This window comes from Phaethon aethereus (genome assembly GCF_964289735.1).
Source record: "Phaethon aethereus genome assembly, chromosome: 4".
NCBI classification, from domain to species: Eukaryota; Metazoa; Chordata; class Aves; order Phaethontiformes; family Phaethontidae; genus Phaethon; species Phaethon aethereus.
Genome location: NC_138578.1, coordinates 55,067,782 through 55,087,898, shown reverse-complemented (window position 1 = coordinate 55,087,898; position 20,117 = coordinate 55,067,782). Strand labels below are relative to the sequence as shown.

Here is a 20,117-nt window from a genome sequence, read left to right as displayed (position 1 = left end):
GTATATTAAAGAGTTACTTGTCAGGGATTTTAATTTAGTTTTTGGACAAAGCAAATGAATTGTGCTAAAAATAAAGTCTGATCCTTACAACATATGTATTACTTGTGAACACTACATGTAACATAATAGGTTACTGTAGAGCATTCTGTTCTATGTTTTAAAGCTATTGCATAAGGTTATTTTAATAAAAATGATTCCAGTGAAAGAACAGTTAGTAATGAGGTGCTGACAATTGAATCTACATTCAGGGATTGCATTGGAGTGCCAAGTCCACTTTTACAGATGCATTGGTTCGTTATCCAATAGACATCCTCAAGGCATGTAAAACCAATATATTTTGGGTCACTTTTGGCAGCAGAGATAGATGAGACAAGTGAAAACATTTACCAAGAACACATCTGAAATGTGTTTTTCTTATTAGAGAAATGTAAGAAAATAAACCCAGATACCATGGAATGCCAGGAATTCCCTCTCCTCAATGTTTTTGATTTACAAAGCCACTTTTTGGTAGTCTCCTTTGACCTCCCTCCCTCATTTGCTAGCCTAAAGCCTTGAGTAACTAAAGCAACCTCTTGACTAGGCCATTTTGAGGGCTTAATGTACAGGAATATGTCTTCATCACAGAAGGAAAGACAATCCTGACTCAGTTACCGCAAAAATCATTGCTTATGAAGTCTTATGGCATAGAGTAATTAAAACAGATAAAGATACTCTTGTTATGAGTTGAGAACAAGTATTCAAATAGAAACTTGGAGACCCAAAATAAATAGTAAGAAAAATAATTTGAAGCAGACCTTACATCTTAAAAGACGCGTTTTTCGAATGTGCAGGGCCAGATTCTCTGCTAGCACGTTGGTGAAAGCAAACTTAGATCAACTTGAGGGCTTGGCGCTGCATATCTTCCTTATTCCCCTCTCTTACTTCAAAGTAGCATATTTGTCATAGTTTCAATGCAAACCTAGAGCCCTAGCTTCTTCAGATCTCGTGCAAACCTAATACGGCCAATTCTAGCCTTCAAAACCAAACTGACAGCTATTCAGAAAGAATAAAGCTCCAGCCTCAGGCTTTCATTTTTATAACCATTTCCATACTCTGGCTGATCTGTCATGGAGAATGAGATAAGGACGCCTGTCTACATTGCATATATTTACCCTGTGTTCTGGATATGTTCTCAACAACCCCTCCCTGATAGACTTCTGCCCACCACAGAATGAGTAAGGGGAGCAGAATTTTGTCCTAATCCAAAATATCTGGATTTTTGGTGGCTTTTTGTAGTAATTCAATACTAACACTGCATCCTCCTCCTAAAAAGGACTTTTATAAGAAGTGTGTTGGGTGCTGTCTAATTCCCCTCCTCTTCCACGTTCCTTCCTTAGCATCAAAACCAACTGTATCATTGATGGTATTTTCTGACCTGTGCAAAGAGTGTTTAAAGCCATGACATATTCCGCTGTCATTAATAAGACCTGCAGCTTTTTCTGTTGAGGTTAATTTCCTTTTTCTAAGGGGTAACTGGAGCTCGAGCATCCACGTGCAGCATACACATTTAGTGCGTGTTCTGCGGCTGTTTCCAGTAATTGAAAATGGATCAATATGGACTTCTTTTTCTGTTTGCTTATTTAAAAAGTAGTATAGTCATGGAGAGATTTAGGTAAGGTCGTAAAACTTTTCTCTCCCACAGTGAATGGGAATCTTTCCCCGTTGAAGATCATTTTAGAAAATACATTCACAAGATATGGAAATTAAGTGGTACTTGGTGTAGCACAGCTGTCCAGAGTCTGCAGAAGAACTCCTTCTGGGCCACAGTTCATTAGGGCATAAAAACTGGCTTGGTTTGGTCAGTTTTCACAACCACTTTTGAAACTGTGAGCCGCTATGAAGCGGCAAAACCCATTTCAGCACCTCTTTGCTACACTTCAAGAAAACAAGATGCACAGAGAAGTGAGCGCTGGAGCTAGGCATTACAAATTAGAATCCAAAGATCTGCCATCTAAATAACAGAAGCCAGGCTAAATAACATAGATTTCTCTGTGCACAGATTCTGTCTGCTTTCCAGAGTAAAAGCATCTTTAAGCTCTGCCAGGTAAATGGCTCACTTCACACAAATTTTAGCCCGTGTAAGCTTTGATTCCTGTTTCAATCATGAGAGAATCCCAATCATATAGTCCAAACTTGCAACCAAACCCATTGCCAACAGATAATACTGTTTCCTTCCCAAATATTGATTCGTCATCCAAATGAGCAGCTGTCATTTGTTCTTCTCATCAGTCTAGTATGGCACATTTTTCTCCGTTGTAAGACACAGCAGGCTTACTTTATAGTATGAGAATGATAAACTAAAACACCCCTCCAGGTCACTCAGTCACTCTGCTCTGGCACTATGCTTGAACAGCAAACGAGTAATTCTGCAGTATGTAATAAGGCCAATGCATATCACTGCATGTTAAAACCTCATTGTTAAGGTCATTCAGGAGGCAAACTTGAAGGCAGTTGGCCAAGCAGAGTGAGAACTAGTCTTAGAAAAATCTCATAATGTCAGCCAAAGCAACAGTTCCTGGGAGATCGTACTATAACACAAGAAAGACGAGCTCACTTTGGAAATTCATAAATTAAACAGACACAGTCTTTATATTGCTATTGAACTCTGAATACGTCTGCAAAAAAATGCACTCTGGCCACACCAAAAGAAAAGCAGTTTTCAAACTTACACAGGGGAAGAAAGAAACTCACAAAATTCCCAAACAAAAGCATTAAGGTAAGAAGAAAGGTATGGCAGTTTTAAAAGAAATGCCGCAGACAGCCAAAAAAAACCCCTGCCCCTAAGCAACATAAAGATCTTCCCTTTCTGTCCTGACTGCAGACATCAGTAGTTACTCTTTCAGATAGCTAATCAGAAAGAGATTTGTCCTTCTTTACATCTTGCAAGGAATGTACTTGCAGAAGAGAGAGCAATGCCAACAAGGAAACAGTAAGAAGATAAACTAGCTGAGGGATTGTACTCACTGAATTTCCCTACAGACATTAAGTTACCTTGCTCTGTCAACCAGCTGAAGATACAAGTACTCAGAGACCTGCTGATGGTTAGACAACATCTGCATAACATTCAAATTTATTGTGTCTTTCCATGGGCAATGGAAAAAGTCAGAAACTTGGGACTTAATGACACTACTCAAATAGAGATTATATTGAGAATAATAGAAATAAAGGAAGTCCTTCTCCAGAAGAAATAAAACTGTGTTTTTAAAAAAATTAAGCATGAAAGGTTCTGGATTTTGCCATCTTTCAAGTAGCAGGCAACAGCATCTTGAACCTCTTGATCCTTGCACTCTGAGGATGGGCATGTGAGTGTCAGGGCCCAGGAAAAAAACTGAATTCTGACTGAAAATTTTCATTAGTAAGCCTGGGTAGCCCAGACAAACAGTGCAGTTAGAGGTCCTCAAAGCACAAGGAACAAAGTCTCAAGCAGTCCAGCTTCCCACAAACCCCAGAAGTCCTTTTTGTGGGCTGAGAGGCACAGATAAGGAAGAATTGCCCAGCTGATGCCGAGAGCTTGTCAGCCCAATTCATTCTTTATCTCAAGGAAAATAAGCTTCAGGCTTTCTCTTATCTAGGAGATGACTTCTAAGGCTTCTGAGCCCTGTCATAACAGGGAATTGAAAAAAAAATGTGGCACCTATTAGGCAAGAACCTGGTCAGATGAAGAACCGTCAAGCAATTCCTCCACTCGTTACTTCAATAAACCCACTACTGCAGCAAACTGGGGTTTTGCAGAGCAGCAGCAAGGTCTTCTAGCAATGCTGTACGTTACATAGCGCAGGCAATCCACAGGTTTTGACCTCTTCCCAGAGTTTTCCACTCTCAGCACACCCCCCTCACCCCTTCCTTCTTCTATTTCAAGGAGGTCCCATGTTGAAAGGATCCGGGCAAATATACACATTTATTGTAAGATATAATAAATCTTATCAACTTGTTCATCTCATCCTGTGGCAACAGTCAATTACATTGATTTGATTCAGGCTGGTTTGAAAACGAGCAGAAAGCACCTCCTGGAAAGCTTGTCTTGACTGACAAACCCCAGAAGCTGACGCAGCTGGGGCTGCTATTCCCAGCAAGATGCCTTGAGAAATTTCAAACAATAAGGAAACTGAATAGACCTTGATTCGAGACTATGCTCTGAGCCCATATGAGTAAAATAAAGTGGTGAGCAGGAAGACTGCCGGACCAGCAATGTGGTGGTGATGGGGGATGCTGTGCTTGGGGCATTTCTACTGCCCAATTCACGATTTAGAGAATCATCTCCTGGGTGGATTTTTGAAAAGGCAAAAGGTATCAACAGAAAAACCCTGTAAAGCCCAATTCATCTCCCTGAAAAGGGACCTCAGTGGCACAGCATGAGTCCTAGAAGCACAGGGCTGCGCTGTAATTTCTCCTGTCATTGGTGAAGGAAAAAAATTTTTTTTTTTTTTTTTTAATGTGATGTGATGTCTGCTTTCCATAAAGCCTGTGGTTAAGACCTCCTTTTCTCCATGACAGTTCTGCTCACCTTGTTCAGAAAGGCAGATAGGAAAAGGCTGTACATGGGTATTGGCTTTTTTTTTTTTTTGGTTGGTTGGGTTTGTTTTTTTTGTCTTGGGAGGTTAAGTTTAGGTTTAAAACAATCCTCGAGAGCAGCGCTCAGCGGGGCACTGCAGCAGAGGCAGGAGGCCAGGTCCTGGGAGAGCAGCAGTGCGCAGCTCCCGGCAGGGGGAAGTCTCCAGCAGCGGAAAAGCTGGAGGAGCACCCCAGAAGCAGGGACAAGCAGGGACCCACACACAGGCAGGGAGCGCAGGCAGCACCCCACTGCTGCTGAACCACCAACAATATACCGGAGCAGATCCAAAAATGGTTTACAGCACGCAGCTCTCCCTCTCCCCGTCTGGAAGAGCCTTGCCATCCTTTGTTTTGGTTTACGCTTCCTCCTCCACAAGACTCTTAGTGGATATGAAGCAATATAGTCGTGTCATCTGGATTTTCTTACTGTAGTATTAACGTTTCCTCTTTAATATTAACATTCCAGAAAGGAAAATTACTCTAATTTATGCCATAAATTCCCAGATCATTCAAGAATAACACTGTCCCAAATTACCTTATTACAAGCTTTTATAAACTTATGCATGCAAAAAGGTTGTGAGGTTTTTTTTAATTAATAGCTACAGCTGGTATAAAAGAAATATTTAAAAAATAAATTTGAAAATACCACAAAGATTCAAGAACGATCCCCCCAAAGCTTAGTTTGTAATTAATTCAGTCTTAAGAAAAACATCACTCTGATATCCTTCAGATGCTTGCTCCTCAGTTAAAAAAGAAAAAATAAAAATAAAAGCCAAGCGAATAAAATCAACCATTCAAAAAAAGTCTATTACCCAGCTTAAAAGGAAACTTTAATCTCCTTTTCAGTTTAATTCTTGCTGCTCTTTTCTTTGCCATACAAGAACAAATAATCTTTCATTTTAAATTCACATCATACGTGTGACTGTTCAAAGAATACTGCAGTGCTGTGTTTTACAGAGACCTTTGGAACTGCTGTTCCATCAGCTCTCAGCAAAGGGGGCCCAGGGGATACAATTCAAAGCAGTGCTCTCTCCCCGGTCCAACAACGCACTGCGTGTAGGAGTGGGAAGGACACAGTATTATCGAAGAAAGGACAAATGGAGATCCTGCCTTTGCTTGTTCTGACACCTTAGCTCCCCACGTAATCATATGCAATATTTGTACCCTCCCAATGACCAGAACCCCTAGGACTTTCTGCCATGTGGTCTGCAAACTTGTATCCTGAAGAATTCCCTGTTTTACAGGTTTAAAAAACAAGTTGCTTGGACAAGTACTAGGAAGCAGGAGTAGAAAGAAAAGAAGAGACGTGTCCAATATCACACTGCAAGCAGACAGCAGAGCCAGGACTGGAATACAAGTCCACTCACCTCATGGCCTTCCTCTACGCTCAGGGTTGTCCAAGTCGCACCAGTACCAGGAAAGCACTACATCATCACCTCATACACAAGAGCAAAGGTGCAGCTGGAGTGGGGCTTTCTTCTCCATCCAAACTGTACCAGTTTTAGCACTTGTAAACAAAAGCACTTATGAGTCCAAAATAGGAATTAACTACCTCAGAACCAAGGAGGATCAGGAGAAGTATGCATTTTCAACTGCCATTCACATGAGACATTGAAATTTTACTATTAGATCTCCAGGAATGTTCTAATTTTTAATCAACTCCCTTTCTCTCCACCCCAGCACATCTCTCCTTCCACCTCTCATACAAAGATCTATGGAAAGATCTTGCAAGTGCCATGTTTCAAACATCTGGCCTGCATATCTATGTTTTCTGCATCACACCCATCAATAAGATCACCTCATTCTGAACTATTTTCCCCCCTAATGCAAATTTAGTGGCTCCATCTGCTTTGTCAAAAGCGCACAGACACCTTAGCTATATTGCTCATTGAATTGTTTTAGGCGTAGCAGCCCAAACGTGAAGTGAGTTATGTTATAGTTTTGCATCTTTATGGAAAAATGCTTGCTGTAAGAACCCAATGGTTCTTCGTATATTGCATTAAATACATATATATTTTAAATAAAAATCTGGTCTTTTTCTGAGATTTTAACACCACACTGAATTCCAAGAAGATTGCAAACTCCAAAAATGGGAGAAAAGGAAGCAAGAGTGGAAAAAAACAGGCAAGAAATCTCTATTCAGCGAGTTCTTGAAATGTGCATAAATGAATTAAGTATTCAGTTTACTCAGCAAAATATGAGAGCACATCAAAAGTGTTCGTGGGTAATAAAAAAGCAGATTGAAAAAAGAGCAAACATACATATTTCTTCAGTTGCCCACAGGTCAGTATCACATAACCCTTTACCTCCACGTGCCACAGACCTGTGGTCAGGACACAAGCACCCGAGCCCTGACTTGGGTCTTCAGGGAGCCACGGGGCCTCCACACACCTTGGCTCCCAGCTTGCAAGAAGTCGAAAACGGCACAAGATAAACCTCCATCATGATAAACCCATTACTGACAGCGGGATGCTTCCACGTGATAAAATACAAAACTTAGAAACACAAGATAAGTGCTTTGAGAAATAAAGCGGCCAAAATGTTATCAGAAGTACATGATGGACAGCTCACAAACATGGACAGCTTGATGTTCATCCAAGCAGACAACTCCTAGAAGCCACTGCATGTATGCTTAATCAGAAGCTGAAATTGTTAGAAATTTGTCCAAAAACACTGCATGGGTTATCAAGACACAAAGACCAGCAAGACAGCTGCAATCAATACAGTATTTTTTTAATTACCTCTGCCATTAAGCTTTCACTACCATTTCCATTTCTATTATGCACCATTTGTTTGGAAGGACAGGATAGCTATCCAATTTTTTAATTGGAAACTAACGGCTCTGATCCAGAGTGGCTGTCTTTAGTTTTATGTCTATAAAGGATTTCATTCTTTTTTTATATATCCATCTGTATACAAAAATGAATAAAATATTTTGACACAATACTCCAAGAGCATAACTCAACTAACATTCACACTGGAGCAGCAGTATGTCAGTGACTACCACAGGGCAAGTACTCTGAAAGATTTTGGAGGCTACTAATACTAATAAAATTAAGAACTCTGGAATAGATTTTTTTTTTTTTTGAAAGAAATTCCCTTCCTTACAAGGAGAGCACCTTCAAAGTACAGTAACTTAAGCAGCATATGGCATTTACATTTTCATCTAAATCTTTAAAGAAGCCCATTATTTCCTTAGATTTGAGAAAAGAACCCTGCTTTATTTCACCACACCAGCCATAAATTATTCATTAATTCTGTTTGCTAACTCTGTAACTGAGCCCAGATGTTTCTGCTGGAGAGGCATTCCATAAGAAAAGTTAAATATAGCAAGCTGTGTGGAGGGAGCAGACCTCTCTCTCTCCCTACCACAGCATGCTCAAATATTACTTGAGAGAAAATAATGAAAACATTTGAAAAATATGCTGAATATGTAAGCCTGTGGAATGCCACAGTCTGATCACAAAATTTCACGTAAAAAAGCCCCCACACATTCCACTTGGGTGTAACCAAAGTTACTAGTCCTGTCTCTGAGAAAGGTGCTGGCACTTTCACTCGCCAGAGTAAATGGAAAATTTACAAGCAGAGGAACACTCCTTGCCATGCATCATTTACAAATATAAATCAAAACTTAAGTTTTCAATTACAAGAAACACTTTCGAGCCAGCTACCACCAGCAATAACCATGTTGATGAAGAACTGAGAGCATTGTATCAAATTTCTTACAGAATTGACAAGGAAACCTAGTGGTGGGAACTTAAAATCCATTTCAGTGCTTCAGAAGAACTTCAACCATTTTACACTAGCAAAGATGATTAATGCTGACGTTTATAATCAAAAAACAAGAACACAGTCCTTTTGAACAGAATGGAAGCTACCACCTTCAGCCACCTGTTCAGACACTGTCATGGTTTCTAGTACTCTTCAGCAATTGTCTTAAGCTTGCTTGGAAATGCCTATTTTAAGTTAGAAACTACTCCTAACCATTACATAGCTGGAGAAAGAGTGAAAGAACATCACAGAGCCACATTCTTTGGAGTTTAGAGACTCTTCTCAGGCATGCAACTCTACTTCAGTTGTGAACAATGATCACAGGAGAGATTTTGAGAGGTCATCTAGTCCCTTTGCTCTCCTCCAAGGCAAGATCAATCCTACTTAAACCACTATTATCTGCTTTTAAAAATTTCCAGTGTAACAGGTTCTATAAGATGGCTTTGCAAAGGGAGGGTATTTTGGGGAAGCTGTTCCAGACTGGTGTGGTAATGATGCCACTGCTTTGATATCAGGTATCAGATGTTGTCATCCAACACTTGCAGATACTGGATGTCATCTAACACTCTCAGATGCTACACTTGCAAAGTAGCAGCTGAGCACCTTGTAGCCAAATCCTGTTGTTCTTCAAGCACTCGCGTCCATAAGAGAATTTGCAAAATATGTTAAGTCTAACTGTACTGTTAACAGAGGCACCTTCCCACTAGCTAGGAAATAGGCAAACAAACCTCAGTATATATACTATTAGCCACCTTAGAACATGATAAAACTCTGCAGGCTATTCCTGAAAATGTGACTATAGGGAAGACTGAAGTTGTAATTTTAGCATGGGAAAGCATACTAGCACTAGCTTTAGTCTCCTCAATGTCCGTAACGTTAGGAATAATGGAGCAGTAGCACAGGTCAACAATCTATGGGCAATAAATAACTTTTTTTTTTTTCCTAGTCCATGCTGCCAGAAATTTCCTTTATTTCTGGTAGCTGCTCAAAGTTAGCACGAACAACAGCTACCACAGCATGTCTACCACGGGCAATGACCTCATCATTTTGCTGTGTAGACAGATCTTAAGGACATCTCACTTCTGCTTCAGAGATCACCTGGAAAGCAGCCAATGAGAAGAAAACCAGAACAAATTTTATTTAAGTTAGTCACCCCGGCAGCAACTTGCAGTTGAGTCCACCTACATGAGGAAACGTTTCCTCTCCAACTCCTAAGGAAGAAGAGAGTTATGCAATGTGAAACCTAGAAACTGGACCCAGTTACAGCACACATGGGAGATGGAAGATGACAAAGGATCTGGAAGCTCTCAGAAAATAAAGACCATATGTTGGAACAGTGGAATGTCTTCTGTGAAATCTTTGTGGGGGAAAGAAGAGGGAGTAGAGCACAGGTGTGAAGAACCAAAAGGAGTTAAAACAGAAGAATAGGCTCTATATTAGATAGCCCACCTTGAAAAAAAACTTTTCTAATATATGGAGGGAACATCACAGCAAAAGAGAGAGAACTTTTAATCTCCTTATGCTGAGCAATTTTTTTTTTTTTTTTTTTTGGTAGAGTGGAAACCAGCACCTGGTATATTTCCCAGTTTATGCATAGTAACAGAAGCTGCAGGAAAGTTTCAGTTTGGACAACTGAATTTAGCAAGTGAAACATCAAATCTGAAGCATTTTACAAGCACTGTCTTAGCTGCAAATTATACATGGCTAAATACAATTGTTCAAAGTTTAGGTTGTCCTTGTTTAAGCAAAAACCAGGCTCTTGTGAAGCTTCCTGTATACTAAATTTGTGCCTAATTATCTTTCTCCACAGTTACTGTGTTTGAAAGCTGGGATAAAACCTTAAGTTAATAGGTACTCTAACAAGAATTCAGAACACAGCTCACTTTATAAAAGAGGCTGATGGGAAAAGAAACCCACACTTAAGACCTACCTGCTTGTAAGACCTGTTACTTAGGGCAGAAAAAGAAATGTCACAAGGAAGAATTTTTGGTGTTTAATCTGTACTGATTTCTATTACAGTAATCTACAGCAATTTAAACAACCCTAATCTAAAAGGGTCCTGAGAATCTCCCACTTTTGGGAGTCTTATCTGGCCCCCTCACTTAATGCACACATACAAACTGATTATACTCCAGCAGAATTAGGACCAGATGGGTTTTTGCTGTAAGCTTGATTTTTTTTTTTTTTTAAAGAAAAGACTTGTTCTCTGTTCCTCCCCCTCCCCCCCAAAAAAAAGATAACAAACATATTCAACATCTTAAAGAAAGAAAGAAAAAAAGAATATTTACTTTGGTTGTGCTAAGCAGCCAGGTGCTATAATATTGCAAGTTTCATCTGTAGTCTGCAGTGCTGTAAGTTCTACCATGTTAACCATCACATCAGTCTTGTGGCCAGGAAGCTTCGGAAGCACAGAAAGTATCTTCTCTGCAAGATTATCACCATGATGACCAACTGCTCCTAAGGAAAAAGAGACCCCAAAACTGTCAGGTACATAACTAGAAGAAAAACAAAAAACAAAACACACAAAAGACAAGGAACTGAGAGCAAAGTAACCACCACATGTTTTGGGAAGAAGGACACTGGTATTCACATCAAGACCACAATTAGCTTTTCAAAGATATTTTGCTACAAAAGTAAAATTAATTTCCAGAATGTCTTAAGTTAAAAGTATTGATAACATTTCAGAAAGATTTAAAAGACATAAATTAGACTTAGCTTTACAGCTAGTAGATAGTCACTGATTTTGCACTTAAATATGCAAAACATTTCTCTTTGCGTAAGAAAGTTGTTAGTTAAACAAGATTTGCAATGGTTATTAAAAAAAGCAGGCAAACATTTATATATACATGCACACATGCAAACTATACTTTTCTAAACTAATAGGACTGTGCTTAAAAGCGCTGTATGCAGGTTGCATACATAGCTACCCAGATAAGCTGGCATAATATTAAAATAAACAATTACCAACAACATGCCACCATCAAGGTCATCGCTTCTACATAGACTGAGAGTGGCACAGGTGAATCCAACATGAAAAGAGTAAAACAACCCAAGTCGTAGTATAAAATGTCAATTGGACCATGTTCCAAGAGAAGCGCTGAATTCTAGTTGGCACGTTTCCTTCCGTTCTGATTTCAAACACACATGCTCTTCTTTCTATTCACCAATTCTCACAGGCACTACAACCAACTTACAAAATATTCAGACTGCCAAAGCAGAAAAACACACACTACTGATGAAAAAGTTGGAAAGGGAGACCAGAAACCTTATTGCTTTTAAGTCAGGAACAAGTCAAAGGTATTTGTATCCTGCTACTTCAGCTATAGTTCAGCTATCACCACAGAGCTGGAAACCAGTGCTGAGCTTAGTAGTGTTCTCCTGGCTTTACTCACGTGAGAAAGGGGACTTCCGAAGCCACCTTTGAGAGATCTTTTAGGCTATGGTCCCACTCCATCAAAGTCTGTCTATGTGGTTCCCTAACTGTTCTCACTTCTGAACGTTTCCCAAGACAGAGGTCTAGTTCAACAGGTGAAGTCAACTTCATATGCTCCGTAAATCCAAACAAGGCCCTCACATCAAGAGTATTAATGAGGTCAGATTAACTGCTCTTGGATAAGCAGAAGGTTGTCTCCAGCAAGTCTACAGCAGCCATGTAACCGCGTTGTAAAACCACCTCATGGTTTATGAACTATTCTGAATTGTAGAAGTCAAAAAGAGAAGCAAGAATGAAAAAGGAGGAGAAAAGTAAAGTCAAACTCCTTGCTGGCGATGCCTCTACCCACAGAAGGCAAGGAAGGCACATGTATCCAGCACACGATGGTACAGCAATGTGGACACCTGGCCGCTCAGCTGGATTGAGATTACCAATTTGTTTCACCAGAGATTGTAATAGTCACAGAAGGACAGCAACCTTCCTTTCTACCATCCCCAGACAGACTTAGACCACTGAAGTACAGATGAAACGACCTGGGTTGTCTCTGCAACTCCCTAAGCCATCTGGTCTCCAAAATCCCTACATTCTTCTTACTAGGTCAGTCACTTGTCAGCCACACTGAAGTTATCAACACTCGCAAAGCTACAGACATGGAAAACAGATGGCAATCTTCTAAACCTCCACCCCACATACTGCAAGCAACATCTGTCTCTCCACACTTGCTGCACACAAGCAACGTTTAGCTAGACATGGCATTTAGCTAAACTGAAAATACCTCAAATGCAAATAAACCCACGTTAATTATTAACATCCCTCCTTTCTCCTTAGCAGAGGGGGGAAGTGTCAGTGTATTTAAGTTGCTTCCACAATTAACAAGTGCCATCTCAGTCTCCTTCCCACAACTGCTACTTCTTGGAGGCTCCCGCTGGTCCGCAGGCACTAATGGTTTTCACTCTGCCTCATTGATTCAATCAGAAAACATCTCCTGGAGCTTTCAAAAATCCTTATCACCCCTGACCAGCTATGCAAACCAACTAAGGCTGGTAAGGCAATTAAACCTTATGAGACTAGGACAGAAAATCACAGGGAGTCAGTTTTCAATCATGATTACTTCAGCAGGGTGCAGGGGACTAGTTTCCATTCTCTCTCCTCATCACTGTTGAGGACAGTCAAGAGGCTGCTCAGCAGCTTCTCATGACCAACAGTGTTCAGGGCAGCTGGCAGCTTTAATGCAGCCAACACACACACAGACTGGGTGTTAAAGTGACAAGGAAAAGTTATCTGACCAATGCAAAATAGGGGTCTTCACACCAGGCTAATATCCAGCCTTGAAGATACAGGAAATCTTATGCATCACGCTGTTCTAATTCTAATTTGTCTTCTCATTAAGAGTTACAAACTGAAATACATGACATTTGATACAGTTTGTAGCTGGCACAAGTGGCAAAGTCAACCAACCAATTCTTTAACAGCAGCCAGGAACGCATTAACTACACCACCTCTTCCCCCAAAAAGGCATCAATGGCATGCATACAAGAAAATATTTTCTTAAGCTCTTTACCAGCCCAATATCACACCATTTGTAGTCCAATTCTTATGTTCTCCTCCTGGTTCTACTGTCTGGTTCAAAAACAAAACAAATTTTAAAAAAACAGATTTAAGAGGCAACTGCGTATTACAGAAGCAGCACGACAGCTTGGGCAATGTGAAGACTTTAAAGTCAGTTGCTAAACATAAGGAGCTTGAATTACAAAGTAGTTCTCTTACAAAGGCATTGCTCACTAGCCAACAACTAATGCAGCTACCGAGGGCTTTTCCTTCAACCAAAGTTTAAATGTAAGTCAGGGTGCACCAAAAGAGTACGCAAGGCATACCTTGCCCCCACTATCAAGCTTTCTTAACATCGGCTGTTTTAGCTACTTTGTAGATTAGTTCAGGACTGGTGATTTTGGAAAGATATGTGGACAAACCCATCCCAGTTTTCATGTTATTTCAGCACTGCACACTCACTCAATGCTTCTCTGAATAAGATCACCACGAGGAAGACTTTACACTACAGGACTGTAGTGAGACAGTTCCTGTGATGCAACTTTCTTAGGCAATACATCATCTCAGTGAGAGCAGAGTTTAAAATATCAGAAGGCAGAAAAGTTTACACATATTCCCTTGAAAGAAGCTGGATATTTGGAGCTCCAGTTCCAAAGCTTATCAATGTTTTGCCATATTCTTTTATCCAGCATTAGCTTAAGCTGACCTTGTTGAACAGTGCTAGAAAGTAGCCTGTATGTTCCCAGGAACCATTGTGCACCATTCAAGGCAAACTAGAGCATCCTTGTACCTTGCCAAAAGATAGCTCTATGTTCTCCTTTGTACAGATGAAGGAACACCAAAGTAGCCAGTTATCTGTCCCACTATGTTGGCCATCGAATCTAAAAACAAACAAAAAACCCCCACATGCCACACACTCCACTCCAAAAAAACCCAAAAAACGTGTAGTCCAGCAGTAGGAGCAAGGAAGCCCACAGCCAAGCACAGCAGCATCACAGCACTGCCATAGAAATATGAGATTCCCCATCTCTCACAGCCAGCTATTGCAACATATGTAAAGAGTAGTAAATTTGGAGGTAAGAAACACTAAAGCATCTGCTCAAGGCTTGTGTAATTTTCAAGTCCCCTGCACTGAGCTAGCCATCTGTAGTTTTCTTTAATTAGGCAAAACTCATTCCATTTGTTTACTTACCTCTGTAAAACCTCAATAACAAATTTAACTTCTGAAGTATTTAAAAACCTATTATAAAACATTGTGTGCCTATTCCACAACAGCAGAAGCTTTACAAACCATGCCACAGCTGAGGCTGCACCCTGACCCACGGCACTAAGTTGACACCACTTGAATATTTTCAGCTGCCATCACTCTTCACAGCTGCAGTCTACAACCTCAAGTAAGCAGAATAATTTAAGCATCAGTTTCCTCCTGTGTCAAAGCCCTAGCCTGGTTTATAAAAAAGGGGACAACTATACTCTACAGGCCTCAGTATTTATGTTTTCAAAGCCTCAGCTTATATATTAAGGAAGAATAAACAGCACGGTTTTGTTTCCTTTAAAAAGACGTTAGTGTCAATCTACCAATGCATCAACTTGGAAGATGCTGCAATAAAAAAGAACATGAGTAAACCGCTTCAAATTAGAAACATGGTAGATATAATGAAAGATATAGACAGACAATTACAAACAAACAGTTTAAAACAAAAATAATGAAAAGGAGGTATTAGTCAGAACCAGACTTTACCAGAAAGGCATCGGCCTACATTAGCCTTCACTCTCATCCTCCCCTATGAATGGGATTATGTGTTAGGATGATTAAGCATGCCGCGACTTTCTCGTCCCTGCAGCCGCTCCCAGGCACCGAAAGAGAACGGTATCTACACTTTGTTGATGAGTGTCTGAGCTGTGCTTTTTGTATCTGTTAAAAGGCTGAAAACATTACAAACAGCACAAGGGTGTGATGCAAAGATGATGCCTGTCTGACAGCGAGGGATATGATACAGAAGGTTAAACCTGAGCTTGCAGCCTTGCCTGTGGGGAAAGATTCCTGTGATTTTGGCAGATACATGCAAAAGTGCTAGAGGAAGATGAAAGTGCTGTTGCTGATGGCACTGAAATACCCAACCTCAACAACACTCATACAAAGGTTATTATTCAAAGCTATACATTAACTGCACAAGCACCCTCACTGCTATTCATTCTTATCTGTCTCCTGCTCACTGTATTGCATTTCAAAATCACCTGCACATACCAGTGGGTGAGACCTGACCATTCCCTGTGCTCACAACAGCCCACATCCCAAATGCTGCAAAGCATCAAAAGATTGGAAAGAGAAACGCATCAAGCTGTTCTGAACACCAATATCTGAAAGGTATCAATGAGGTTACAAATGAAAAAGGAAATCTGGGAAGCTGGAAAACTGCTTCATAAAAAGCGTGAATGCTGGCAAGGTGGTGACTAAGAAACACATGCAAGGAGCACAGGGTTACCATATTGTATTGCAATGCAAATATTTAGGGGCACAATTATTAGAGGAGAAAAATACAGCAATTAAGGTGCCCAAGTTAGCTTTGACTTTAGTCAGTGCCACTTACCAGAGCACCACTCTAGGCTGGGAGAATTTATTCTGCTTTTTAAAGCAAGGGTAGTGAACTTTAAAACAAAAAGTAGGCAAACAAAAGCAGCACTACACATACATACAGATTAGGGACAGCATCAGTAACAAAGTTTTATACAATCAGAATTCAAGAAGTGAGCACAAAGTACTACGCCTGGGATCTCCTCAGGGCATAAAACCACATGTCCCACCTTCTGGGACACTGCTTTATCCATAAGATCCCACACTGCAGGGATAGGTAATATCTATGCCATCCCAAGTTGAAGCCATGCCACTGCAGTGAGGGGAGCAAAGGCCATAAAAAGAAGATCCCTGTTACAGCTCAGATGAATGTCATGCCATACAGGACAAACAGGAGAATTATTTCTCTTAATTCAGTATTTTCCTCTCTATTCATTAAATACAACATGCATAAGTAACAGTCAGTTAGATTCCTTCTCATTTTTTCTGATAGAAAAATGTGCCATTTTATATGTGACTAATTATTTTTTTTTAATAATTGTCACAACAAAGACACAGTTTCTTGACACTGGCACCAGAGGTTCTTTACCAAAATGTGCTTAATACTTCTTTAGTATGCTCTTTAAAGTGGAAAGTTCTTAGCATTTAAGTACCAGTATTTCCCCTTAGTTCAGTTGTTTGCAATTGCGGCACCAGAAAAGGCACTTCTGAGACATTTTGACTTTTACTATTAGAAATCAATTGGTATTATTGAAAACTATTCATTATTCTAGCCTAACATCTTATTTGCCTGAGATAAGAATGGAATGTGAGCCAAAAATAAGCCATCTGTTACTGCAACTCCTTTAGACATCATCTAGAGCTCTCTAAAGCAGTATTCCATCCAGGTGTTTAAATTAGACAACATTTGCCTCCTGATAGCCTATTTAGAGTGATTCAAAGTCACCTGGTTCAAAGCAGTAGCCTGACTTAATCAGAGTAGCCCAGCACCTACCCTTAATGAACGTCTAGGTTTTTGTGGAAGTGCTTGGAATATGAAAGCATTCTCGTAATTCATGGATACATAACCATTTCTCCTATCTGCAGCCCACATGTTGGACAAGATTCAGGTATCAATAAGACATTTACAAATCAAATCCAAAATCTTTCATCTTTAGAGAGGGGGGATTCAAAAAGTTGTTTGAAATGAGCTGCAAATGAGAAAGTCGACCTCAAAGACTTCCACCTGCACTGAGCTGTTATTTGAAAAAAAACCTATTAATTTTTACACTGCTGACTGCAAATATGCATCATAGCTTGGGGAAAAAAAAATAATCCAGTGGCCCAGTTGCCAATACCAAGCCAGAAACTTGCAGATAGGAAGCTTTAGCTTTTACAAAGTGTAAGGCTGACATTGAACAGACTCATTCACCTGAAGGCCAAGCAATGGAGTCAGAGGCAGGGCACCAGGGGAGAGAGTAAATAAAACGATGAATACACCTAAGAAAACTCAGGTTTCAGGTACAATTTAGTTCTGCCATTTCCCACTTCTTGACAACTGATTTCATAACCAAAATGCTGTTCTTTTTGTGTACTTTTTCTGTACAGTTTCTGTCAAACCAATTAGACAAATCTCATTGTGGGGCACTAAATTCAGGTCCACATAGAGCTTTACTTCTGAAACGCACTAGATTTTTTTTCCTTCAGTTTGCATTGTACTTGGTGGCAAGAGTACGGTATCATGTCCAAAGCACAGGAAGGCTTCAATGAAACTGTCAATGAATTCTGGAGACTTGTTGGTAATAAAAGAATGGTTGCGTGAAGGGATCTTGGTTTCAGTTACAGATACTGAAGAGAACATATTCCTTTAAAAATTAATACTTTAATTTCTCATCCTTACTCCAAGAGCTTTGACGCATCCCCTCCAAATCTGCCCCACCACAGGCCTGATATTTCTCAAAAAAACCTTCCCCTACTGAAGTAAAAGATCCCAGACTTTACTTCCCAGATTTAAGCTGGTACCAATTATCTCTCTTCATGCCTCCTCAACAGTCTCCTTGTCAGGCAGCTCCCTGTCACCCACCATTTGCAGTTTCTTTTCTTGTTTTTCATTCTTCCCACCACCTGAGTGCATGAATCCTTGTCCAGTTTCACTGGTTCCCACCCCAAACAGGCACTCTTCTCACAGTTTCGTTTCAAGGCTCTTCATCCAAGACCAGTGTCCTGCATGCAGTCTTCCGAGCAATCTTCCCAGCAATCTTCCCAACGACAGCACAGCATTAACCTCCCAGATCCATAGCTGCTCTTCAGCACCCTGTTGACAGCTATGAACCCTACAGCAGTGCAAGGATAGACAAAGCCAAAATTGGGGGGCAAGGGGAGGAGAAGACAGAAGAAAGTTCAGGACAGATGAGCCACAGGTGCAACATTGTGCCAAGCACCTGCTATGGGACATATGGTGGCAAAATTATGACCTGAATTATTGACTACAGAGAATGTAAATAGAACCAGGCCCACACACTGTACATGTGAGCAGGTCTATCAATAATATGATGGGGTAAGCGAACGCAGACGCTCCTGTATCAATTATTCTCTGTGTTTACCGTTTCCTCTGAAAGATTGTTACTCCTGAAGTGAGCACCCGATACAAACTTCTTCTGGGTGATAGGCCCAGCACCTTGCTTGTGACTCGTTTGATCAGTTTCCCTTTCTGCGCTTTTGATATCACATCTTACCAGCTTAAAAGACTTCACCTCACTTCCCGAGCTTGCAGGTTGATTACAATACTAGACATTCTCCTTCTGACAGTTTCCCAGTGGATTCTCACACCATTCTCTACACTTCTCAACTTTTGCATCAATTCTGCATTAATTGACAGTATTAAATTTACCATATGGTTCATTCTTACGCTCATGTGCTTCCCAGAAAGTGTTGTATAAACAATTCTGTATTGTTTTCACTCAAACATAATCTTTTCCAAGTTAACACCACCAGCCATGTGCAATTGCTTCACTCAAGGACTAAGTATAATGCATTGCATATAAAAACTGTGTGTGTATATATACATATATACATACACACACACAGAGAAATGCTTTCAGGCATATAGATAATGCTAAGGGTGACTAGTAGATACACTGGGAAATGCTTTGCAGCAATCCACAAGGCACAGTCTGAATTTCCTTCAGACCATTTCCTTCACACCTTGGGATGCCGCACAGGCACAGCTAAGGTCTCTAGTCTGATCGAAAGCGGAAATGCCAGAAACAAACCCTTGTGTCCCCAGCAGAACTTTCTGCTTCACTCTTGGTTTCCATGACCCACTGGGGAGCAATGATATGTGAGCAACCACCACAGCTGGCTGTAGTGTTGAACATGCTCCCAGGCCATGAGGACTCCTGCAAGTATCTGAAACCCTCCCGATGGGGTGCATGCGGGCCCACAGGGATGACAGCCCCCATCAGCTGTGGATTTCTTACCAGCGAGGTCCAATGTCCTGTCCACAAAGACGACAGAGGCCTTGTTAGTGGCCGTCCTCCTCCTGTTCCTGGCCGGGGCGTAGCTTGCCAGCTCAGCAGCGACGATCCTGCTGAGGGCTCCCACGGCGAAGCTCTCCTCCCGCAGTCCCAGAGCGGTGAAGAGAGCGTCGAGGTCGCCCACCAAGGCCCGCACCGCCGCCCGCAGCTCGGCGGGCAGGGCGCCCAGCCCGACCTCCGCGGGCCCGGGCCCGCTGGGGCCGGGCAGGGGCGGGAGAAGCGACGCCAAGGCGGGCAGCAGGCAGAGCTCCGCCGAGACGGGCGCCAAGAGCGGCGGGCCTCGCAGCATCACCTCGGCGCGGCCGCCCTCGCCCATCCACCGCCGCAAAGTCTCCTCCAGCTCGGCCGGCCCGCCGCCCTCCGCCTCGCCGCCTGATACCAGCACGCAGTGCCGCACGGCGCCCTGGCCCAGCACGCCGCGCACGGCGGCGGCTGTGCCGCCCCGCAGCGCCCCGCTCACCACGAAGACGACGCGCGCCGCCCCGGCCGCCGCTTCAGCGGGCAGCGCCCTGACGGCCAGCGCCCCCGCCGCCAGCAGCTCGCCCGCCCCGCCGCCGCCCCAGTGCAGCGCCTCGGCGGACGCCGCGTCCAGAAAGACGACGGCCCGGCGCGCCTTGGCGAACACGGGCTCCCAGGCCTGCCGGCACACCCGCCGCAGCTCCGGCACCAGCACTGGCACCGCCAT

General features: G+C 41.8%; 1 protein-coding gene across 1 annotated transcript in view; it reads right to left on the bottom strand.

Moving 5' to 3' along the window:
• The window catches only part of SCFD2 (sec1 family domain containing 2), a gene marked incomplete at both ends in the record, with an annotated part of 200,479 nt that extends 180,362 nt beyond the window's left edge, over positions 1 to 20,117 (bottom strand). The window contains 2 exons of the mRNA XM_081999658.1: positions 10,650 to 10,818; positions 19,376 to 20,117. Coding sequence (XP_081855784.1) covers positions 10,650 to 10,818; positions 19,376 to 20,117 — 911 coding nt within the window. The remainder of the gene's footprint in view (positions 1 to 10,649; positions 10,819 to 19,375) is intronic.